This window comes from Asterias amurensis, chromosome 18 (assembly GCF_032118995.1).
Source record: "Asterias amurensis chromosome 18, ASM3211899v1".
NCBI classification, from domain to species: domain Eukaryota; kingdom Metazoa; phylum Echinodermata; class Asteroidea; order Forcipulatida; family Asteriidae; genus Asterias; species Asterias amurensis.
In genome coordinates, this window is record NC_092665.1 from 14,638,507 (window position 1) to 14,661,537 (window position 23,031).

Genomic DNA, 23,031 nt, shown 5'->3' on the forward strand with positions numbered 1-23,031 from the left:
TGAGAAATAAATAATCTAACAACGCGTTAAAAGTTTATCGCTCAGTGAGCATTTTATTCATTTTTATTTTGGCATCGATGCAATGCAAAATTTGTAATCAGTTTTCCACTATTCTCTCGTGACCCAGATGGCCGATCGCTCTCAAACTTCTACAGGTTTGTCAGTCTATGTATGTGGTGGATTACATAAGGTGCTTACACTGCCAGCAACTGTTTGGTTAGCAAAAACCAATTCTGTTATGTTCCTTTAAATTCCATTGACGCTGCAGCAGGGTTTCTGCCCACAGTGGTCGGTGCTGGAAAACCCGCCGGACACCCGGGATTCCCCAATCCACCACTGGAAGAATTTCCTCTGTTTCCGACCACAACAAATTTTCCAAACTTTTGAAATTACACTTGCAATTTCCTGTTAAAGGTTTTCCAGGAAATGTAAAATTGGGTATTTACCAGTTAAAAATGGTATCCGAAGCCATTACTGTAGAGCACTTCTTTGATTTGAGCTTTTTCATATGATCTAAGATGTAACTGATACATCTCGCAATGGTTTCCAGGGAAACATTTTTCCACCACTAAAGAAATCCAAATCAGAACCTTGAATCAGTGGTGCTCGTTTGTAATAATGCACAGGTTTTGTAACACAGGCAGTTGTGGCATCGGGGTTTCGGTTTGTAAAAGGAGGTTACACTCTTTCAGCGGAATCAACATTTTGGGATGTTGGGCACTGGGCAATGGCGACACAACAGGGCAATGGGGCCACAATGTTGGGGGGGGGGGGGGGTAACACAGGCGGTTGTGGCACTGAGGTTTAGGGTTTTATAAGGAGGTAACACTCTTTCAGCAGAACCAACATTTTGGGATGTTGGGCACTGGGCAATGGCGACACAACAGGGCAATGAGGCCACAATGTTGGGGGGGGGGGGGGGGGGGGTTACACAGGCGGTTGTGGCATCGAGGTTTAGGGTTTTATCAGTGGAATCAACATTAAGGGATGTTGGGCACTGGGCAATGGGGGCATAACAGGGCAACAGGGGCTCAATAGGGCAATGGGGGCACAAATGGGCAATGGGGGCACAAATGGGCAATGGGGGCACAACGGCCCAACAGGTAGCCTCAGGGAAATTGTGCTATCACTGCATATGCACGGTGGTACAGAGGGAAAAGAGTATGTGGTATTATTCATCTATAAAAAAAAACATCATCCATCCAGAGGGGGAAAAAAAAGGAAAAAACTGTTTTTAAAGGCCATGGTCCAATTTCATGAAGCAGTTCAGCAAAGCATAATAATGCTCAAAACACAAGTTACATGGAAAATTGTTTGTACATGGCTTACGGATGTGAGTTGATGTCAGCTTCCAGCAAAAAAAATCTTTCTAGCTCTTAATTACCTACCACACTAACCATTGGCTGGATTAGTGTAAACAAAAACTATTGTATCTATAAAAAAAAATTGCTATTTAAAAATATAAAATATCAGGTCAAGTCGGCCAAAAATCGAAGCTTATATTTTTAAGTGTGATTTTGGCTTATTGCTCAGAAAGTTAGCAAAATGTTTTATTTTTAAACGACTCTGCAAAGTTGCTCCAGAGGAAAAACATTTTTTTGCCCTCTACTACTGAAATAAAATACTGGCTGACTAAATGTCTGATGAAGTAGTTTGTCGTTTAGTTTACATGTAGTTAATTTTTTACCTATTATGTGATCCCTTGTAACTCATGGTGACATTTTTTTGTATAGAGTAAACAAAAACTAACAACTAACCAAGTTACTTTTGGTAGTCTTAGAATTTGTGAAATTGTTTCTCCAGTGGTAGACTTATATGGTAGATCCAAATGTATCAGCCCAACCTGTCGCTGTCACTCCCAGTGTTATTTTTTAAATAAACCGTACGGTAAAACTTGCGTTAAAGCCATTGGACCCTTTCGGTGCAGAAAAAAAAAAGAATTCACAGATTTACAAATAACTTACAGGGTTTACAGAAGGTAGTGGTGAAAGACTTCTCTTGAAATATTATTTCATGAAACGCTTTACTGTTTGAGAAAACAGTAAAAAAAAAAAAAACACATGTCATGACACGGCGAAACGTGCGGATACAAGGGTGGGTTTTCCCAGTATTTTCTCCCGACTCCGACGTCCAATTGAGTCAAATTTTCACAGGTTTGTTGTTTTATTTAGAACTTGTGATACACGAAGTGTGGGCCTTGGACAATACTCTTTACCGAATCGGTCCAATGGCTTTAAGCTATCCTGGGCTAAAAAAATTATCTGAATTCCAGCTTTTTGAAAGTCTGGTTAACAAACAGAAACAAGATTTCTCCAAATAAAATAAGTCACGCTCTTTGACCTACTTCTCTTGCTCTGAGGATCCTGTTCCCAAAAGTTTCCCTGGGAAGCACAACTCAGTTGTGCTTTACTTATCTCTATGAGATTGGGTGGAGTAACTCTAAAAAGCAGTCTCCATTGCACCTTTGTAGTTTGGCGAGATACGTCTAACTTGACCTCTGCTTTTGACTTTTCAGTTGTGATTGTGAACAACACAAAAAGTGGATAACGTGGAGACGAGATGAGATGACGGAATTTAGAGAAGGAAAGGAGTTGATGGAAAAGAAGACGACACGACGAGGAGGAGAATAAGATGTGCTTGCCAATAGACATCAACTCTTTTTTTTATTGTCTTTCTTAGCCCTGTACCCAGTTTTTCACACCATTAACCCCCATCACTCTCTTAACCCATTTTATCCTAACCCTGCTCCTACTCTCTCCTAAACTGTACCCATTTTATCCTAACCCAACTCTTCCTCCTTCCTTGTACCCATTTTATCCTAACCCTGCTCCTACCCTCTCCTACCCTGTACCCATTTTACCCTAACCCAAATTCTTCCCTCTCCTGACCCATACCCAATCTCTCACAGCTTAACTTTTTCTGCTCTTTCAACATGTGTTCAGTACAAACAAGACATCACTCTTTGAACATTGCTTTCGCTGGTTCATACTTCTGTCGTGACAAAACCTACTTTACTGCAGAAAAAAATGTTTGAATAATTTTCACTTTTTGTTCCCGAAAGCACCTTTTGGTCTAACGCCATTTTTAAGAAAGAAATTGTATGGAGATTTGTAAATTACTTCTATTTATCGTGTCGTTGTTGATATTTCTATCTATATAAAAACTGTACCATAGTGCAAACATTCAGTTGGAGACTGAAATCACATTTGGCAAGAAAACAAATCGAAGTGGACCACTTTTCAACCGTCACTTTAGCAGGTTTTTTTTTTCAATCGTTGCAACTTTTTTTGAAAAGTGGTCCCCTTTATTGTGTTTCCTATCATGGACACTTTAGGACTGTTAACAGCGTTTAATATTTAGTGCAGCATTCAAAAAATCTCCGCTGCCATGTACATAAGCAAAGCTTGTAGATTTAAACACTAGTTAATGATCATATGGAACATTTTGTTAGACTTAACACCAGCCAGTGAAGCTGATCGAAACCCAATCCAAAAGATTTTCCCATAACAATTTGATTACCTATTCATCCCATGGGATTTCTGAGGATTTTTCCAGATTTCAAGAATTTCTCATGAACTCTTTGAGCGTTTAAATTTACATAAAAGAAGCCCACCACTCACCAAAGGGAAGAAGGAATGTAGTCCACATTGTGTCCGAACCTGGAGTTTTGTATTTTTGATGATGTGAATCGATCAGAACCTTCAGAAATTTATACTGGCACACCTGAACAAAGATATTGACAAGTTAGGGACACCACCAACATAGGTTCGAATCCCTCTCTAGTCAATTCTTTTTTCAACCCCAAAAATACAGTTGTGGGGAGTCAACCCTCCTGAATTGTAACATCTGGGAAGTTTGGGGTCTAGAATAAGGGGGAACCCAGGGCTTGTGGAATTTACACATTTTGGTAAAATCTCAACCCAGATATTAATAATATATAAAAAAAACTAAGTCTCATAACTTCCAATTGGCTTCAAACATCCAATTGACTTCACCAAATCGTACTCCACTGTACCTTTCAAGACTTTCCAAATCACCCTCATCTGTTCTTCTTACCCCCCCCCCCCCCCACCCCCCTTTCAACCCTTCTCCTTGTCTTGACCCCCCCCCCCCCATCTATTGGCAGTTTTTGGGGGAAAGAGCGTAGATCTCTCTCTATATTGTGTATGCATGTAAATGTATGGCATATCAACTTCAGTCTTTTTTATAGATCAACTTTTTTTTTGTGAACCCGTATTTCAGAAACACTTCATTTTAGGGATCAAACTCGATTGTAAAATGTGTAAGCAAAATTTAAAGACTGTACGACTTGTGCTGATGTGACAACTGATTATTATTTTTATTTTATTTTTTATTTTTTTATTTTTTATAGAGTAGAAACTTGGTATAACTTGGGGCAGATTTAATTCATGCAATATGACATGGGCAAATGGTGAGGAATTTGAAATGTTCAGTGGAAGTGTCGTTATGGTTGGAATGAAAGATGTACATTGGAAGGAGCAACCCAAGCAACATCTTTCATTCTAAGCATCTTAACGATTTCGAAAGAGCTATGTGCAGACCTGCTAAGCACAGACAAATTTTGCTTAGCAGAAACAGAGGACCAGCCATGTACATGTCATTTTTTCAGCTGGTTCCTTTCCATGCTTTTGCAGACAAATCTGCCAAGCAGGGTCTCTGGCTAAGCAGGGCCTGATTTCATAAAGCTGTTCGGCAGAAAAACAAGCTTGCTTAGAAGAAGTAGGTTAACGGCCAAAACATCATTTGAATGTTGAAAAAAAAAAAACTTTCCAGTTCTTCTTTATCAGTGTCGGTTGGTGTGGAGATGCTAACGCAATCACCCTTTTACTTGATCTTTTATTAAAGTACTGAGGAACAGGTACCCTTTTTTTTCCAGATGTACAAACATAAGCACTTCTTTATTCAATTCATAAGTTTATGATCGTCAGTGATTATTGACTTGAGATGATGAATTCGCAATCTCTACTGGCCACCTGCATCATTTCGGCCATCTTTGTCTTGCACCCTGTGCGCAAGTATGGGAATCTTGCTGATTCATGGTCCATTCCAAAGGACCAGTCTATAATAAGTCCTGCAAGCCTCAGATTGGCAAAGCCTTATGGTTGCAGACGAATATCAAATGATTTAACAAAAAAAAAAATAAAAGCCTCAATGATTGGGCCCGATTTAATTACCTAACGCTGGTTATATATCTCCAGATATTTGATGAGTTATTCAGTAAAAGTTTTCCAAATCTTAAGTGATTACCATTTTTGTACCATTACGTTAGATTATTTTCATGTAAGCGTCTATAAGTAGTCTGCCGTCAAGCTTGGTTGAATTATTCGATTTACTTCTCTTATTATTATTATTATTATAAAAGTACATGTATATTTAAATTATGATGTAGGTATTAAATTTATTAATAAAAATAATTGATAAATGTTATTGGTGTAACGATATGTAAAGAAAACAAAGGCCATAATGTGTCGAATATAGAACAGTTATGACTTTGTGTATATTGGTGACAGTCGTATCAAACTATGATTGGCCAATCAGGACCCACCTTACCTTAGTCATACAGTGCTTTGTCCAATCGCCTTGTAGAAGTTTCATTTGAATAATTTATGGTCGAGCTAAAAAGTTTTAAGGGAAGAAACAGCAGGATTTTGCATAGAAGCCTGTGAAAGGTCTAGCACCCATGTATTCATAGTTTATATCCTATGTGCTTAGCACTTGGGTATCAGACTCTCACAATTTAAAGTGTTCCTTGGAAAAGCTTGCCAGGATTAAAACAACCGTTACATTTAATCGAAGCATTTTCACCTTTGGAACATTTTCACCTTTTTATTCTCAATCGGGTTAGCATTATCCTCAATCGGGATAGTGTGGATGAAGTGACCTACATGTATACATATCCTCATTGAGAGAAAAATATTCCATTCCGGGTAATAAACCCGAGTTGGGATAGTTAGTGACCTTGATTGGGGATACTGCTGAGTGTGCATTCCTTATCCAATCATTCGCTTTTCACATTTATGTAAGTCAAGGTACCAAACATTTTTCAAATGAAACTCACATCAGGGGCCTTTTCCAAACCTCAGCACTGGCATTGACAATGGCTCAGGCTTAGTCAGCCATATGGCCGACTAAACATAAGCCATTGCCAATGCCGAGGCTAGGGGTTTATGAGAAGTTTTACTGGTAAATTGATAATTAGGAAGACAGTGGAAGTCCTGTGCATTTTTTGTAGTTGTGCTATAAGAAAACAAATTTTAGGAAGTGTTCTAGATCAGCTAGAAATATTGAGATATGCGTGTCTGTATTTCAGCGGCTTTACTTTAACCATCCATTCCAAAACTGTTGTAGTGTACATAAAGATGATACTATATTGTAAACTTGTATTTGTGTTAAGTTTCCGGAGATAATTTTCTTTTTTTTCCCCCGATTGTTGAAAAGCAATTGGTTTAATGTTGCGGTTCTCTTGGTGGTCCTACTAAGGTTTCACTCGGTTTCGTCAATGCCAACCATGAAAATTATGCAATTTAAAAACAAAAAAGACTGTTGTTGTCAGTTCCATGGAGTGATGGATGAAAATATTACGCTGAGATAATGTCAGCATTTTAGTTTGCATTGTGACCTGGGCCCAATTTCACAGAGCTGCTAAGCACAAAAATTTGCTTAGCATGAAATTTCTTCCTCGGTAAAAACAGGTTTACCAACCAAATTCCCATTTGTTGTATATTGCTTGTTGCTGGTATTCAGCTGTTGTTTGCTTATCCTGAAAATCACATGGAAATTTGGTTGGTAGTCTTGTTTTTATCAAGGAAGAAATTTCATGCTGAGCAAATTTTTGTGCTTAGCAGCTCTATGAAATTGGGCCTTGCACAAGCTGACCGTAGATAGCGTTATGAAGTCGATAGAGCTTTACAATAATACAAATCTTTGGAGTAAAACAATATCTCAGAATTATTAACTTTTTGTAAATCTCACATTCCATGGTACCCGATAAATACCAGCTTAATGTCTTTCCGTATATAGCTGTTATCCTCTGCCCAGCCTCGTCTGGTTTTGCTGTAGTTATCGGACCATTTCTTTGTTTTTTTGAAATTATCGCTAGAATGTCAACTTGGAAACTGTGAGAAGCTGTAAGTCTTTTACTTTGACCTTCCTGGTTGAATAGAGTTGGGATAACATTGCGGTCAATATACGATTAAGCATGCTTGAAACTTTGATGGGGCATCAAGGCCAAAACTTGGGGCAACAGAAGCCATGGCCTCCAGGGGCCCAATTTCATAGAGCTTGAAAATGATCTGCTAACCGAAACTAAGCAGGATACCAGTCGAATATGCTATATGCGACATGGTACTTTGACCGGTAACGTTACTCTGGTAAGCATAATTTTGTTGTGCTTAGCTGTGGTTGTAGTTTTAAAAAGGGCCTGTGGTCTCCGGATTTGTTAAGGAGCAAGCTGTAAAATTTGTTACGATTGTGATGTATCTTATGCAAAACTTTGCAAATTATTTGTTACGTTGGTGCCACTTTGAAAATTCATGTCCAACAGCAAAGGGTGAAATAATTTAGGGGTGGTGAAAACCTGGCAATGAGTTGACTCTGGTAGTAGTTCCACCAAGGAGAAAATGGATTTGATGCAATTCGATGTCAATAAAGTATATGTATAACATGGAAACAGAACAGATGATATGTGACATGAGCCTTCTTTTGAAAAAACATGTGTCCGTTATGTGTTGTGCGCGATGCCTAGTGCGTAGTGCGCAATCCTTAAAAATAGAAATACTTGTTATGGCTATTGTTGTCGGAACAGGTCTCAAGTCCATTTTTTTGTGGACTCCCACGATGAATAGAGACTCGGACTTAAAATTTGGCCCTGTTTGGATGAAGCATTAAAAAGACAGGAGGCAAAGTGACTCATGAAAATAACCACAATTTTTTTTATTTTATTGAATACAAAACGTTGGGTACAAACAGCAAATGTTTGGGGTAACAAATCGAAATAACAAATACTTTCTTCCGAGTATTCATTACCATCTCATCATGCAAGGCAACTTTGCAATAATACAGCAGTTTGTCTTGTAATGTAATAATCTAACTCCTTGAGTACAAATGCTGCAAATTCTAATCAATTACCATGGTAACAATTACATACTTTTTGGTTTTTCATTAAGTATCAGGCATGGTATTCTTTCCCTACTTTAAATCTGATTTTTCTAATTTGTTTGCCCTCAGAAAAATCAGCGAAAATGTTTTTACATGTAAGTAGCCTGAATTTAAGTATAAAGCTTAACCATGTACTATATGTAGGCCAGCCCTTGAACTCCTAGCAGAATTTTCCTATAGTTTTTTCAAATGGCCAATCATGCCTGAAGTAAGTTTGCCAAGTTTTTTACTTTACTCCCAAGAATATATCTTAATGAACACGCTCGCTTAGATAAGCTAGTACCTTAAAGTTAAAAAGAGTTGTTAAATTTACTCCCAAAATAAGTAACTCAGTAAATAAGTATTGATGAATATGCTCGCTTGATAAAATAAGCTTAGCTAGTACCTTTAGGTTAAAAAGCATTTAAGTTTTTTTCAGTTTACCCCAAAGTTATCAGGAGATTGAAGGTTCAAATCCTGCTCTAGATTTGTTCTTTGTTCAACCCCAAGTTATGTTATTTGGGTAAATTCCCAGTCAGTTCCCCTTGTGGTAAAACCAACAACTTGATGCTTGAAACATAAAAGTTGAATCCCCTTAAAATGATTCCCTGGCTGTGGCTTCCTATCTTGTATTGTAATTTGGGTGTGATCCCTGGCCACACGGTATAATGGCTTCTGACTGACACCCCCGAACAAATACATTGACGAAATAGGGACACCACCAACATAAGGCTACCTCAGTTGGTAGAGCGCTAGAGCGTTAATTTAGAGAATGTTGGTTCAAATCCTGTTAGTAATTTTTTTGTTTAACCCCAAATTACTCCAAAGTAAGTAACTTAATCCTTGAATACACTCACTTAGCTTTGCTAGTACCTTTAATAAAAATCCATTTAAGTTTTTTATATTAATCCAAAATAAGTAACTTAATCGTTGAATACAACTTAGTAAGCTTTACCTTAGTACCTTAGTTGATGTTAAATAATATCTACCAATACTTTACAATGAAAAGAGTTGTTCCTCTTATGTGTTTGACTACTCCTTCACAAACAACTGCAGCACATTAAAATTAGTTTAGGATTTTCCAGTCATTTTCAGCAAAATTTTTTGTTCTATTCAGACTATTTCATGCAAAACTGAAAGCTCCTCAAAACAATGGTTAAAATTTTTATTTTGCATCGTGCGATTACCAGAAAGAAAACCATTCAATTTGAATAATTCATTTTTGCAGAAAACTCCTGTTGCACCTACTCTACTAGATTGATTAATGTTATCACATGGCTAAAAAGAATGCCTTGAAAGTTGAATTGAATAGAATGGTAAATAAGTTTGCATCCATCAAAACTGAAATTGAATGACAGTGTCAGCTCAAAGGGCAAAATGGCCCAAGTAGAAATGCATGCAAGTGAAATAGGCTGCCTTTTTGGGGGGCTAAAAATGACAGTGAAAACATTTGTTTTGAACCAAAAATGAGCCTTCTTTGGACCTGTACTAAGGCTGTACACACATTGATGTGTCCATGGTAGGGACCAACAGCGTATCTTAAACGTTAAGCAAAAATCCTTAGAAGGTTTTGCCTTTAACTTTTCCAGTAACTAGCCAGCAAGACCAGGGGTGGATTTCACAAAGACTTAAAGACACTTGACACTATTGGTAATTGTCAAAGACCAGTCTTCTCATTTGGTGTATCTCAACATATGCTTAAAACAAAAACTGTGAAATTTGAGCTCAATTGGTCGTCGAAGTTGCGAGATAATGGTGAAAGAAAAAACACCCATGTTACACGAAGTTGTGTGCTTTCAGATGGTTGATTTCAAGACTTCAAATTCTAAATCCGAGGTCTCGAAATCAAATTCGTGGAAAATTACTTTTTTTCTCAAAAATTACGTTACTTCAGAGGGAGCCACTTGCCACGATGTTTTATACTACCAACCTCTCCCCATTACTTGTTACCAAGTGAGGTTTTATGCTAATAATTATTTTGTTTAATTACCAATAGTGTCCATGCACTGCCTTTAAGTTTTCCTAGGACTAGTCCTAAGTTCTTTGTGAAATCCACTCCAGTTCTCTTGTCATTTCACTGGTCGGTCAGCTTTTTCACTTGCTTATATTTCATATTAAATAGGGATGCTTTTTAGCACTGAACTAGCCAGCTGGGCCACTTTGTAAGAATTCTGACTGGCCCTTTGGCCTGTTAACCGGACTCGGCCAACGAACCATTGTTAAAGGAACACGTTGCCTTGGATCGGACGAGTTGGTCAAAACAAAAGCGTTTGTAACTGTTTTTTATAAAATGCATATGGTTGGATAGATGTTTTAAAAGTAGAATATAATGATCCACACAAGTTTGCCTCCAAATTGCCTGGTTTTCCTTCTACTGTGCGAACTAACATGGTCGGCCATTTATGGGAGTCAAAATTTTGACCCCCATAAATGGCCGACGTCTTAGTCGACGAGGTAAAAGGAAAACCACGCAATTTCGAGGCATGTTTGTGTGGATCATTGTATTCTACTTTTACAACATCTTTCGAACCATATGCATTTTATAACAAACGGTTACAAAACGCTTTTTATAGACCAACGCGTCCGATCCAAGGCAACGTGTTCCTTGAAGGGCAAACCCTGCTAGGCCTCCATGTGTTTCATCAAAAAGGGGGCAAAGGTTCAAGATCCAATGCCATAAAACTTCCAAGCACACAAATTTGCTGAGCAGCTTTGCACTGAAAAAATAATGTAGAAACAAGATTACAAGCCAACAGCAATGCTGATGTGATTATACTGGCAATGACTGGTCCCCCGCTTAGCAATATTTTATGCTTACAAAATCTCTGGTTTCTCTTTCTCATCGCCCATTTCAAAACACTGTATAAAAAAAATTCCTTTTCGGAAAAAAGTCATTCACGTCTACTGACCGACGCCATACAGAATACAAAGCAAACAATTATTTCATAATTGGCAACAATTTTTTTCTAAATAAATAGCACTAATATCACAAATTACCCGAATTAAACTTACTTTCCAAATTTCATAAAACAAACCACTGAGATATATTGCATTCTCGTATATATATTCTGTAAATAAATGAAGCTTTTTTCTCTTCTCTCTAAGTATTTACATTAACCACAAACTAAAAAAAACCTACAGAAAAATATCTCTACTTTAATAAACTTTGTGCTTTGCAAAGACACACTGTGATTTTAGTTCAGCATATAAATTTAAGTTACAAGCAGACATTTTTACCTTAAGTGACGGCGAAATCAATTACACTTTTTGTAGCTACAAGTCTAACATAATATCAGCCTGAACCATCTGAAAGTTATCATCTGCTTTCAAAATGTCTGGAAATAAACTGAAATAAACCTTTCGGTTTCTTCAAATTGTCATCCAAATTCTCATATATCAAAAAATAGCGTTTAGTTGGAAACATAAGCAGTTAGCCTTCAGTCAAGGCGCTAATGTCACACCATCTAGAAAGTGTGCACTAGGCTTGTGGTGGTTTTCCTCATACACAGCATCCCAAGTGCTACCTGCGTCTTGAGGAAAGACTAGAATGACTTCTTCATGAAACACAGACAAAATCAATTTTATTTGATTTCTTCAAAATTGAAAAATTTTACTCCACAATGAAAATATTTTTGTCAAAAACTTTGGCATGTATTTGTTTTTTAAAAAGGTTGGCACTTCTGGTTTGAAATCTGGTTCCCTGACTGCCAATCAATGAAAATTGAATTTTTATTAAAGGTAACAGTCTATTTAGCACATAGCCTGGTTTTACTGCAAACCTTACTAGATTGTATATCCATCATGCAAAGTTTCAAATCCTACTCATGTACATGGTGTTACTGCAAACCTTACTAAATTGTATCTCCACCATGCAAAGTTTCAAATTCTACTCATGTACATGGTGTTACTGCAAACCTTACTAGATTGTATCTCCACCATGCAAAGTTTCAAATCCTACTCATGTACATGTTGTTACAGCAAGCCTTACTAGATTGTATCTCCATCATGCAAAGTTTCAAATTCTACTCATGTACATGGTGTTACTGCAAACCTTACTAGATTGTATCTCCACCATGCAAAGTTTCAAATCCTACTCATGTACATGGTGTTACTGCAAACCTTACTAGATTGTATCTCCACCATGCAAAGTTTCAAATCCTACTAACTCATATACATGGTGTTACTGCAAACCTTACTAGATTGTATCTCCACCATGCTAAGTTTCAAATCCTACTCATGTACATGGTGTTACTGCAAACCTTACTAGATTGTATCTCTTTACCATGCAAAGTTTCAAATCCTACTCATGTACATGGTGTTACTGCAAACCTTACTAGATTGTATCTCCACCATGCTAAGTTTCAAATCCTACTCATGTACATAGTGTTACTGCAAACCTCACTAGACTGTATCTCCACCATGCAAAGTTTCAATTCCATCCTACTGAATCATCATATTTCATAGTCTTTTGAAATTATGATGAATAAGAGATGTCTAAACTATTCAATATAACATTAATATGTTAATGATCGGCTCTGACCATTAAAAAACAATTACTATTTTCAAATTTAAAAAATAAAAATAGCTACTATTACCTTTATATACTCTATTTGAAATGAATTATAAAAAAAAAATATTACAATTCAGAAAATTCAACTAGGCTTATTATAAAACGGATAATCCCTATTTGTTGCTTCTGCATAAAACTGAACAATAAAAAAATGATAGTTGTCGTCTTTTAAAACTAAACGAGATGACTTTTAAAAAATTAAATGCACCATTTTTCTTTAGAATTCTTCTGTCTCAAAAATAAACACTTAGCATTGGGCCGGTAAACTCCTGACTGGACAAGTCTGGCCGGGCTTGAGCTTTTATTCAACATTGACTTTCAGTCTGATAAATATCTTTAAATTCTCTGGAGTATTGAAGAATACTTCCTAATAATAAAAATGAGATAAGTGATCTTCAGATTTTACGTAAAGAGTATTTCTTGCTGTTGTATTTTTTGTTGGAATCGTGGCCAAATAAATAATAATAATTATTACTTTTATTTCAGCAGTTGCAACTTTGTGATGGCATGCAAGGAGTAACTGGCTTACATTTCTTGTAACCATCTGGGATTCAAACTCAATATAGTCCAAATTACCGACTGTGGCTGTTACTAAGGCTGTTGCTAAGGGCAGCCTATGCCTTCAACAAGGAGATCCTGCCATAGCCAGAGCCACAGCCGCTACTTCAGAAACGGCCTTAAAACTGAAAGAGTAAATCGCTTGGTACCTTTGCTGTAAAGCGGCAGCTGTCCGACGCCTCTCTAAAAAAATCTCTCCAAAATTGATAAACGACTACCTTGGCATCCCCTCACTATCCGGTGGAACCGTTCCGCTCGTTGCTCCTCCGCCATTACTACTACTTCCCTTATGGCTAGCCTTTCGCACGGCCAACGTCAGGCACTGAACCCACTGCTCCGCGCCCTTCCCGTCTTTGGTCTTGAAGATGTACGTCTTGTCGGCGGTGAAGATTTCAAAGGCTTTGGGGATACTCCGCTCGTGTCGTCTTCCACCGTGCACGGTCTTGACGCCTTGAACTTTACTGAGCTCGATTGGCAAGGTGGGTTTGCTTTGCTGTTTTGAAAAATAAAAAATGTAACATTAATAACAAAAACACTTACAAATAATCTACAAAAAAAAATCTTTAGAAATGTTTAAATGAAAGTCAAAAGTGTGGCAAGTCATGGCGGGGCAGATAAGATCACTGGACTCAAGTTCTGAGGTTTCTGATCAGCAGAGTGTGGGTACGAGAGTCGTGCTACTTGTGTCCTTCAGATGGGACGTAAAGCCATTGTCCAGTGTGTTGTGTAATGCATGTAAAAGACCCAAGTGCACTTGACGAAAAGAGAATGGGTTCGCCCCCCTGTTCACCACAGCCTTGTTATGTAACGAAATTGGTCTCATACATCAAGCTCCACTTAAAAACAGGAAAATACTGAATGCTGAAGCGTCTTGAGCGTCACTAAGTGACGGGTATTAACTCTAGATACAAAAAGCCAATATTATTATGTTAGCCCTCGGGTATACATACTGAGTTGCTCTGTGTGTAGAGTTGCTCTCCCGCTAGGGTGAAGTAGCGAGTCCGCCATCGTCGGAATAACTTGAAGCGCACTTTCTTCTCTTTGAGTTGTCCCTCGATGAACGGCCGACCTCCTGAGATTAGGTCTGTCAAAATTCAAGAAATGACTTGTCACAGAGAAAAACACACAAGTTTTGTTTAGCAGAATTTGATTACCAGTCAAATAACAAAGTAATGCATGCTGTTTATCACTGGTGCCCTGCTGGTTTTTAGCTTCAAAGATAAATCTCTCAAATTTTCTGTTTAGAAGTTTTGAGAATTTGACAGTGGTTCTTGAAAAGTCTAGAGAAATAAGTCCTTCCAAAGACGTTGTACTAGGAGTTAGTTTGAAACCATGGTTGGGATTTACTAAAGGCAGCCAACATCATCGTTTATTGGAAGAGTAATTAATTCCCATGCTGTACTGTCACGGAAGTTGTGTAGATTGTTGAGGAGGACAGTTAATGGCCATAAACAAGTTTTTTAATAATTGGGTCAAGCACAAACAAAATTTACCAGAGCGGGATTTGAACCTCTGACCTCCGGATCGTGTTGGTGCTTTAACCTCCGGATTAACGTGTTGGCGCTCTAACAAATCACCCATCACGCTAGATATTGGTGGTTTCCCAAATTTGTTCATACCAACAAGTAAAAAAAAAGAGAAGCTTTTCCCGGCAATGGTTTGGTTTTGCGTACAATTTGGTCAACAAGCTTCCTCTCATTTTTTATTTATTTGTTCTCTTCCTTTGTTACACTGCTTGAGCACCTTTGGTGGATTTGTGCACTTATAAGACTTTGTTATTATTAATATTAATAATGAAGTTCTTGACTTACCAAATTTATTAGGGTTATTACAGATGAAACAATTCCAGATGTTGAGATGTATGTTGTATGTAAACAGATCGTAGAAACTGACTTTATTTAAAACAGCTGTGAGAGCTTGCTGTACCTGAGTAGGAAACAATTAGAAAGTTTATACGATGCGACAGTTGCATCATGGAAAAAGCATTTTGTGGCGAGTCGTGGCTGAGCTGTCTAGTTCACTGGACCTAAGCTCTGGTGTTGTCAGCCGCAGAGTGTGGGTTCGAGTCCCGGTAGTGACACTTGTGTCCTTAAGCAAGACACTTAACCATGATTGCTTCGTAAAAGTTGGGGAGGTAGTGCTTTCAGCTGCTCTACCAGCCAGGCTTCTGATGGATGATACCCAACATACATCCATATGGACTGTAAAGGGGGTAACCCTGTTTCAGCCCCAGGAGTAGGTGGCAAGGTGGGAAAAGAGTTGATTGTACCCCACACCTTGAAGTGACCTTCAGGCCTTGTGTGTCCGGCAACTTGCATAAAAATCAAAACTTGAACAAAAAATTTAATGATGGCTAAAACCTTACCTTGGACGGTGGGAAATTTTGAGTGATGAGTTTCAGGAATGTCATCGTTCCTCCTGCAGTCTTTTGTCGTTCCCAGTTCTTGCGTAGACTCTGGACTGCTCTGTCATCAAGGGATACTGGACTTGGAGATGTGGCCTATAGAAAAATGCCTCATATCTTAAGTCACTACTCAATTATGGATAATCAATAATGATCACTAACTGATCTTCAATATATAATATTTGGTTTGTGGTAACACCGTTTGTATATACATCTACTTTTTGTTCTTTGAGAACTTGTCTTGCTGTATTTTCTACTACCGCGGAGAAGATTTTTTTGGAATTTGGGAGTCTTCTCTACTACCAGGGAGTAATCAATAATCAGTAATCAATCATCAATAATCAATTATCAATAATCAATAGTCAATAATTATTAATCAATAATCAAAAATCATTAATAAAAACCAATAAACAATAAACAATAAACAATAATCAATAATCAATATCTAACCACACTGTACAATTCTGAGTAGATCAAAGTTTACCTGTAATTGAAGAAACTTTAAATGAATCCAGGGCTGAGTCTCTTTGGTCTCCACAACAAACGGGCTTGTACTATACAGGCAGTTCCGTCCTTTCTTCTGGCAGTAGAAGTCAAGTTTACCCACTGGATTCCGACCAGTTATCTCTGTTACGGCGAGAAAACAAGGCACTTAAGAAATCTTCCTTAAAAACGATTACATACAAGAATAAAGACAAATAAAACGATATGTACAGTTTATATTTGGTTTGTGGTTGCACCATGTGTGTAGCTACTTGCTTGGTAGATTTTGTTCTTAGAGAAATGTCTTGCTTTATATTCTACTACCGGAAGTAGATTTTCGGAATTCGGGAGACCTCTCAGTTTTGAAAAGAACTGTCCTGCTTTTTAACTACCACCTAGGCAGAAGGTAGACAATTAGTTTTTAGTGGATCGTTATTAACTACACTACCGCAAAGTGAGTTCTTAATTGGTCTAGTCATCGTCAGGAGAATGATACAGGTTTGTTTAATTGTAGTTTTTTTAATACCTCTGACAGAACACTCATCAGGAACTGGTATTCTCTTCTTGATGGAATCCATGTAGTTGATGATCTCCTTCTGTCTCTTGGACAGATATTGTTGAAGACTGCTGTCTCTATTCGTAGACCTTAGTGAGGAAGAAACTTTGCCTCCTTCCAAAGACGAGGTTCCTCTTGCTCCATCAAATCCTGTCTTGACTCCTTCAAAAGGCACTTTCTTTGTTGCTTCCAATGGAGAAGCCTTCGCTGTGAGTAGATCACCACCTCTACCTTCCAGGTCTTGTCTGCCTTCCTCGGCAGTGTGTATCCCACTGCTGCCACCATTTTGAGAGTTCCTGATATATCTTGAGTTGGTTGAGCTGCTCACTCTATTGATGACACTACTAGGTCTTGAGGTCTCCTCCTGGTGGAGATTCCCCTTGCTTCCTCCTGCTGCCGATATCCCCTCCTTGTTGCTAATTCGACGTTGGACGTCTGATTTCTGCGACGAGGAGGAAGAGGCTGGGCTCTTAAGTTTTGTCTTGGACAAAGTAGATCCCACTGTTTGCAGACTAGTCCTACTTTCTGTGAGTTGGGGGGCTTCAGGATAACCTGAATGACTTAGGGACCTCAGTTTGACCTGTGTCTCTGATCCCTGTGTCTCTGATTGCATCAGCGCCGTCGACGAAGTGGACGTTATCAGTTTCTGGACGCTGTTGAAGAGATGATCAACGGAGCCTTGTTTGGATGCCTTGCCCTTTCTGTAGTGCATCTTCCTCTCCGTTTCAAGGCCCATGCTGTGCATCTCAGACATGCTCTGTGCTTTAGTGGGCGATGATAATAACTCTGGTGATCTTCCTGATTCCATGTATTCAGTGCCGCTATCCAGAAGTTCCTTTTTCCTGATGGAAAGATAGAACAAACAAAACTATAAAGATAGTCTATAAAGATCTGAGATAACAATCTCCAAGTCATGGATGACATTACACACACAAAGCATCTGTTATCTTATACATTAACATAAATCATGCTTGGCCCTTAGAAAAAAAGTAGGACTACAAACTTGTGGAGTACAAGCCACCCTAATAACTGAGAGAGATTGCTCACTTATCAAAAAGAGAAAAAAATGGTCTGGTTTGGACCCGTGCTCATCAGATGGAAGAGGAGTGTCACAAACAAAATCCTGGAGGGTGGAACAAATACTATCACAACGTCGCCCTCTATGGCCGCAATGCTACAGGACAGAGATAAAGGAAGGTAATCTTTACCGGTATGCCATATCTTGCTGTAGTTGTTGGATGATCATTCGGGCAGCCATGGACGGACTCTCACCCTGCAGAGAGATCTCGGCGATGTGTGTCCCGAGGAGACCCGAATGCTGATCTGCGATGCTCTTAATCTCGATCAAGACGGCGGGGAGGGAAGTCTGATCAATGGCTCCTAGTTGCTGTACCAGGAAGGCCATGCATTCCTTACCATTCACCTGGATGAAAGGGAAGACCATAAGTTTTAAAATATGTTCTTGATATCTTCAAACTGGCATAAATTTCCCTTTTTTCTTCTAATGGTCGCGATTCAGATTTCAGAAAATATCTACAAGATTTCAAGTTCAAGGCTTGGTGCTCAGAACTTTCACAAGACAGGAAATGTTAATATATATATATTTGGTTTGCGGTGTGTATCTACTTGCCAGGTAGAGTTTGTTCTTTAGAGAACTGTCTTGCTAGATATTCTACTGCCGCAAAGTATATACAAACAGAAATATTCTTCTTCTTGTTGAATTACTGGGTTTTTTTTCCTGAGCTTTAAGGGGGAGGAGTTGAAATTGACAGACAGTTCTCCGATGCACTAATCACATGCCCTGCCGATGCACCCCGCTGAGCACTCTGTGTGTGAGCACACAGACCGGGTCGATTTGTAGCACGTTCAACCTGTTCACAGACAGACCCAACTCATTATCAGAATTTAACTAGCTATGGCAACGTTATAGACATTGTCCGGCCAAAGGATGTTTTTAGGATGAGGTCACAAGTTTTGAGAACTAGATTGGTGTAACTGAAGCAACAAATTATTTGACATCCAACCTGATTTAATCTTCCGGCTGCACCGAAGATCTTCAACGCCATGCCGAGGAGGGAAGGCTGTCTACTGATGGCATCTTCAAGATCGGAGAGGCAGCTAGCGAAGGGTCTGGCATCGACCGAGACCACTTCCACCAGGGCGGCCAAGATTGTCTGGGAGGAGTTGGGGATCTTTAGGCAGGTCACCAACAAGGGGACATGATTCAAGAGGAGCTGAAATATAATCAGAAACATTGGCTGTGAATGATGATAATACAGGCCTCGCAGCTGAGAAGCTGAATTGCAAAGGATGCGCCTTCATCGTGATCGAGCAGAAGACACACTTTCATTTAAATTCATTTCGCTTTATCTTTACTGGCCGTGAGGTCAAGGACTCTTATAAAAGAAACTTAATTATTGTACTAGCAAAGAACCCAATGAAGGCTCAATGAACAGGGGTAGTAATGGTGTATAAGGTGCTTAGATACAGTGTTTGAAAACAAATGCCTATTACTGTTGTTTTTATTTGTAATGGGTATGTGAACTTACCTTTGGATTGTGTTTGGCGACCAGGCCAACAAGCTGGAAGAGATGCGTCTTCTCCACGTCTTCACAGTGCGGTAAAACGCTGAGTAACCCGTCGATGTTTGCGTCAATCGGGCCAGGCTTCTCAAGGTAGATCTGGGGCAGGATGCGGGCCAGGGATCTGTTGCCTAGACAACAAAATTAAGACAAAATGCAGTGAAGAAAAAATGCAGACAACGTCACAACGAAGTTTAACGTTGATTTCAGGACTTGGGTTTGACCTGTGATGTCAGAGGTCACATGGTCTAAATGAGGTTTTTTTCTGTATTTTCTTGAAATAATAATAATACTTTGCCTTTATAACACATTCCATAATACAATTTTTAAGCGCACCAGTATTTATCCTGCAAAGTATGCAGAGCTCTGTTTGAAGTATGAAGTAATGGTTTACAAGGTGTTGTTATAACAACTATCAACACATGTAAAAGACCCTAGTACACACTTATCGCAAAGAGAAGGGGTTCGCCCCGGTGTGTCTGGCAGTGCGACTATCTTCAAGTATGGAGGCTGCACTAGAAAGGAAGAAGAAGAAGAAGAAGAAGAAGAACGGAACTCACCACTGATGATACTCTCTGTAATGTCATCGCAGTGCAAAGCAAGAAGGCTGGCGTTATCGATGGCCGCCAGGGCTAAATAGCTCGACATGTTACGGCAGATCTCCTGATTCTCTTGCTTCAAAAACTGGACGGCTACAGGGAGAACTGTCTTCATGACGGAGTACTTACTGTAATTTTGCTATTCACAAAAAAAAATATATATAAAAAATAAATAAAAACAGTGTTTTAAAAATAGTTCAGTTATTATTTCTGAGAAAATAAACTGATACCGTTTGAAATGACTTGTGTGAAGATGGCACATGCTTGTCGACTCCCTCAAGGTAAGTGCATACTCAATTTTCTCACTCGAAGACATCAAATCCCGGCTTTACTCCTTTTGCCGTTCCTCAGGCAAGGAAGGAGGACAAAATAATGGAGTCTGTTGAGAAGAAAATAAAATACTCACCATGAAGAGACAACTCATGATATCGGATGCAATCTTGGCGTGGGGCGTGTCTTCGTCTCGAGTCAACGGTTTCAAATTATGCTGTAAACACGAACACCAAAGAGACACCAATGCCTCTGAATGCTGTTCTATGCTTCCAGTATCTCTGCAAAAAAAGATGCAGAAAGATTAGAGGAACGTGTTACCCGTTCAGCTTCTTGACACATCGCTCAGTCCCCGCTGTTGTTGTTCTATATTTTCAACATTTTAACCTTTTCCTGAGTGCCAAAGTGGCAGGAGATGTTGTCCCCCATACGGCGACCTGTGTACAAACTGCCGCCTGTGTCTTTATTTAAGATCACAACACAAACTTCTTCTGATTCCTTCTTTTGAATCATCCTTCTTCAGTGCAAGTTAATTTGCCATTTGGGGACGGAATCTCAGGGGAGACAGATTTCCCTATGACACCGATTAGGCTTAGTTCAGGCTATATAAAATCACACCAATGTTCTCTGGTTACAGAGGCCTTAGTCATTTTTAATATTTGTCTTCTTGTAGACCCTTGTCAAGAGTGGCTTTAGTGTTAGCCTTGTTTGGGGCAAACTTGCCTAAGTTAATAAAAAAAAAAAAAAAAAAAAAATATTGACCAGAAACAAATTATTATAATAGAAATGAGGCTCTTGTAAAGGAGCAACTTTCTTGTAATAAATATTCACCTGAGAGCAGTTGTGACCCTCGTGATACAAATCTCAACCACCGCCTGATCGTTGTGATTATTCAGATAATCCAACGACGATGAGATCATCTGGATGTGCTGGAGAGCCTCGGAAAGGTCATCGACGATCTCCGAGTCCGGAATAGAGAAGAGATCCCCGGCACGAGACAAATCCCGCTGGGACAGGATACGCGCAAATAACTTATGCATCTTGCGTTGATGCTGCTTTTAACGTATGTGACGAAGATCTGGAATGAAATCAATAGAATGGAAGAGAATTAAGATAAGGGTTGTGGGGTTGGCGTGGCAGAATCTTTCCTCACCATCCACACCTAGGACCCAGGTTCGAATAACGCCAGGCACTATGTGGATTGGGTTTTCAGTTCCTACCTAACATGAATGACTATGGCATGTATGGCGGAGCAGTAAGGCACATTTAATACAACTTTCCAAAACTAAATACTTTGGAACATAGTTTGTTCTTTTTCTAAACTTACATGTAAATAACCTGGTGGAGTGTTGATATTTAAACAAAGCACAAGAATACATGGACACCCCACAAAATTATTGACATTGACAAAAAATCAGTTAACGTCAATCACAGATGGGGATGAAACCGGTCATTTTTTTTTTTTTTTTTTTTTTTTTTGACACATTGAGTCATTGACAAGATGACAGTTGACACTGACTGTCTGACTATTGACAGCTGCTACTTTGTACAGTGTCAATCATAATTGTTACACCCTCATTCACGGCTGTCACAACTCGGTCTTTGTTTGATCGATCGCTTTTTGTTATACTACCCACCCGGTCGATATGCGCCCGGTTGGTGGGTGGCTGGACCGCCTGACGCAGTAAACGTCTGCCCCGTACAATAATTGACAAGCTGACTTTTTAACTTTCCAGTCCTCACCCCCGGACAAATTAATACAAATAACCTCCAAAATAACCATCAAATCATCCCAGTTAATCAATCTAGAATAGATCCAACTTATACTCACTTAAGTCAGCCATGATTGTGCGGCCCAGATGACAATTAACTTCGCCAGCTTTCTCGGGGTGTAACTTGACTTGGAACATTCCCACTGCTGTGTGTCAATCGCCATGTTTACATCAAAACCGATAAGTTTTACAACAGCGCCCTCTACTGCCGGTCTACCTTTGCTTCTACTTTATTTTGTGGTCAATTCTGAGAAAATGACTTATAGTTTTCAAGGTTTAATCTTTTGAATACAACTTTTGTTTGATACTTTCTTATTTGAGGTTTACAAAGAGTGAGCTTGGTCCTGTTATTGCTTCACAAGTAAACAATATCGGGTTTTCAAGCGGGTTGGTTCAGAGTTTTCTTTCTATTCACCCTCTGTGCGGTCCCTGGTTCGAATCCCGGACTGGAGCAAATTGAGTATTGGTTCACTCCCTACCATCTTAAGACTGTGGGTGGGTTTGCTTCACAAGTAAACAATATCGGGTTTTTAAGCGGGTTGGTTCAGAGGTTTCTTTCTATTCACCCTCTGTGCGGTCCCTGGTTCGAATCCCGGACTGGAGCAAATTGAGTATTGGTTCACTCCCTACCATCTTAAGACTGTGGGTGTTTTTTTTCTCTCTCCCTCTCCCTGGAATTTTCCTCCCACATCTCAAACTGAAATTTCTTCATTATCTTTTTTTTATACAAAAGTTGGTGTGATGTTTCCATTTGGAGGCTTTACAAGCTCAGACTCAGTGAACTAAATTTATTTGAAATATTGCCCTATGTGCCAAAACTTGCTCTTCCTGTCAAAAAAGCAGGCCTGCTAGTTCACGGAGGCAACAAAGGCGATTGCCTTCATGCCCCCTGGTCAGTGCCTTGGTGCCCTTGAAATGATACAGTAGACATTTACAATTTCCTTGTAGGGTACCCTTTCCAAAGAAGAAAATGCCTTGGTGCCCTTGCCATCTAAAAACGAAGCATACAGGCCTGAAAAGGGGTGAATTTACTTATCAAATAGATGTAAAGAGAAGTTAACATATATAGTAGGTCCGTGT

At 39.1% G+C, this 23,031-nt stretch overlaps 2 protein-coding genes across 3 annotated transcripts in view; one reads left to right on the forward strand and one right to left on the reverse strand.

The window, feature by feature from the left end:
* LOC139950606 (synaptobrevin-like) overlaps positions 1-7,697 on the forward strand; it is a 23,253-nt gene extending 15,556 nt beyond the window's left edge. Inside the window, exon 5 of the mRNA XM_071949363.1 lies at positions 2,516-7,697. Coding sequence (XP_071805464.1) covers positions 2,516-2,547 — 32 coding nt within the window. The 3' untranslated portion in view covers positions 2,548-7,697. The remainder of the gene's footprint in view (positions 1-2,515) is intronic.
* On the reverse strand, positions 4,337-22,121 carry LOC139950604 (ventricular zone-expressed PH domain-containing protein homolog 1-like). 2 transcript variants are annotated; one of them, XR_011787677.1, is made up of 14 exons: positions 22,011-22,121; positions 21,011-21,257; positions 20,316-20,460; positions 19,871-20,048; positions 19,278-19,441; positions 18,753-18,962; positions 17,937-18,151; positions 16,699-17,570; positions 16,174-16,316; positions 15,651-15,785; positions 15,097-15,211; positions 14,236-14,369; positions 12,487-13,778; positions 4,337-12,416 (listed from the first exon to the last, which is right to left on the reverse strand). XR_011787677.1 is itself a non-coding variant. In XM_071949361.1 (13 exons), exons 2-13 carry the CDS (start codon positions 21,217-21,219, stop codon positions 13,500-13,502), a joined length of 2,799 nt encoding a protein of 932 aa, XP_071805462.1. In that variant the 5' UTR covers positions 21,220-21,257; positions 22,011-22,121; the 3' UTR covers positions 4,337-13,499. The 2 variants fall into 2 exon arrangements, 1 of the variants encoding a protein (XP_071805462.1); XM_071949361.1 differs by having other exon boundaries at positions 4,337-13,778.
* Between the last annotated feature and the right edge of the window lie 910 nt (positions 22,122-23,031).

Coding starts and splice junctions, on each gene's coding strand:
- LOC139950604 (XM_071949361.1), bottom strand. CDS start 21,219: ATGCATAAGTTATTTGCGCGTATCCTGTCCCAGCGGGATTTGTCTCGT. Junction 17,571..17,936: donor CAGCAAGATATGGCATACCG/GTAAAGATTACC, acceptor TCTTTCCATCAG/GAAAAAGGAACTTCTGGATA. Junction 16,317..16,698: donor TGATGAGTGTTCTGTCAGAG/GTATTAAAAAAA, acceptor TCGCCGTAACAG/AGATAACTGGTCGGAATCCA.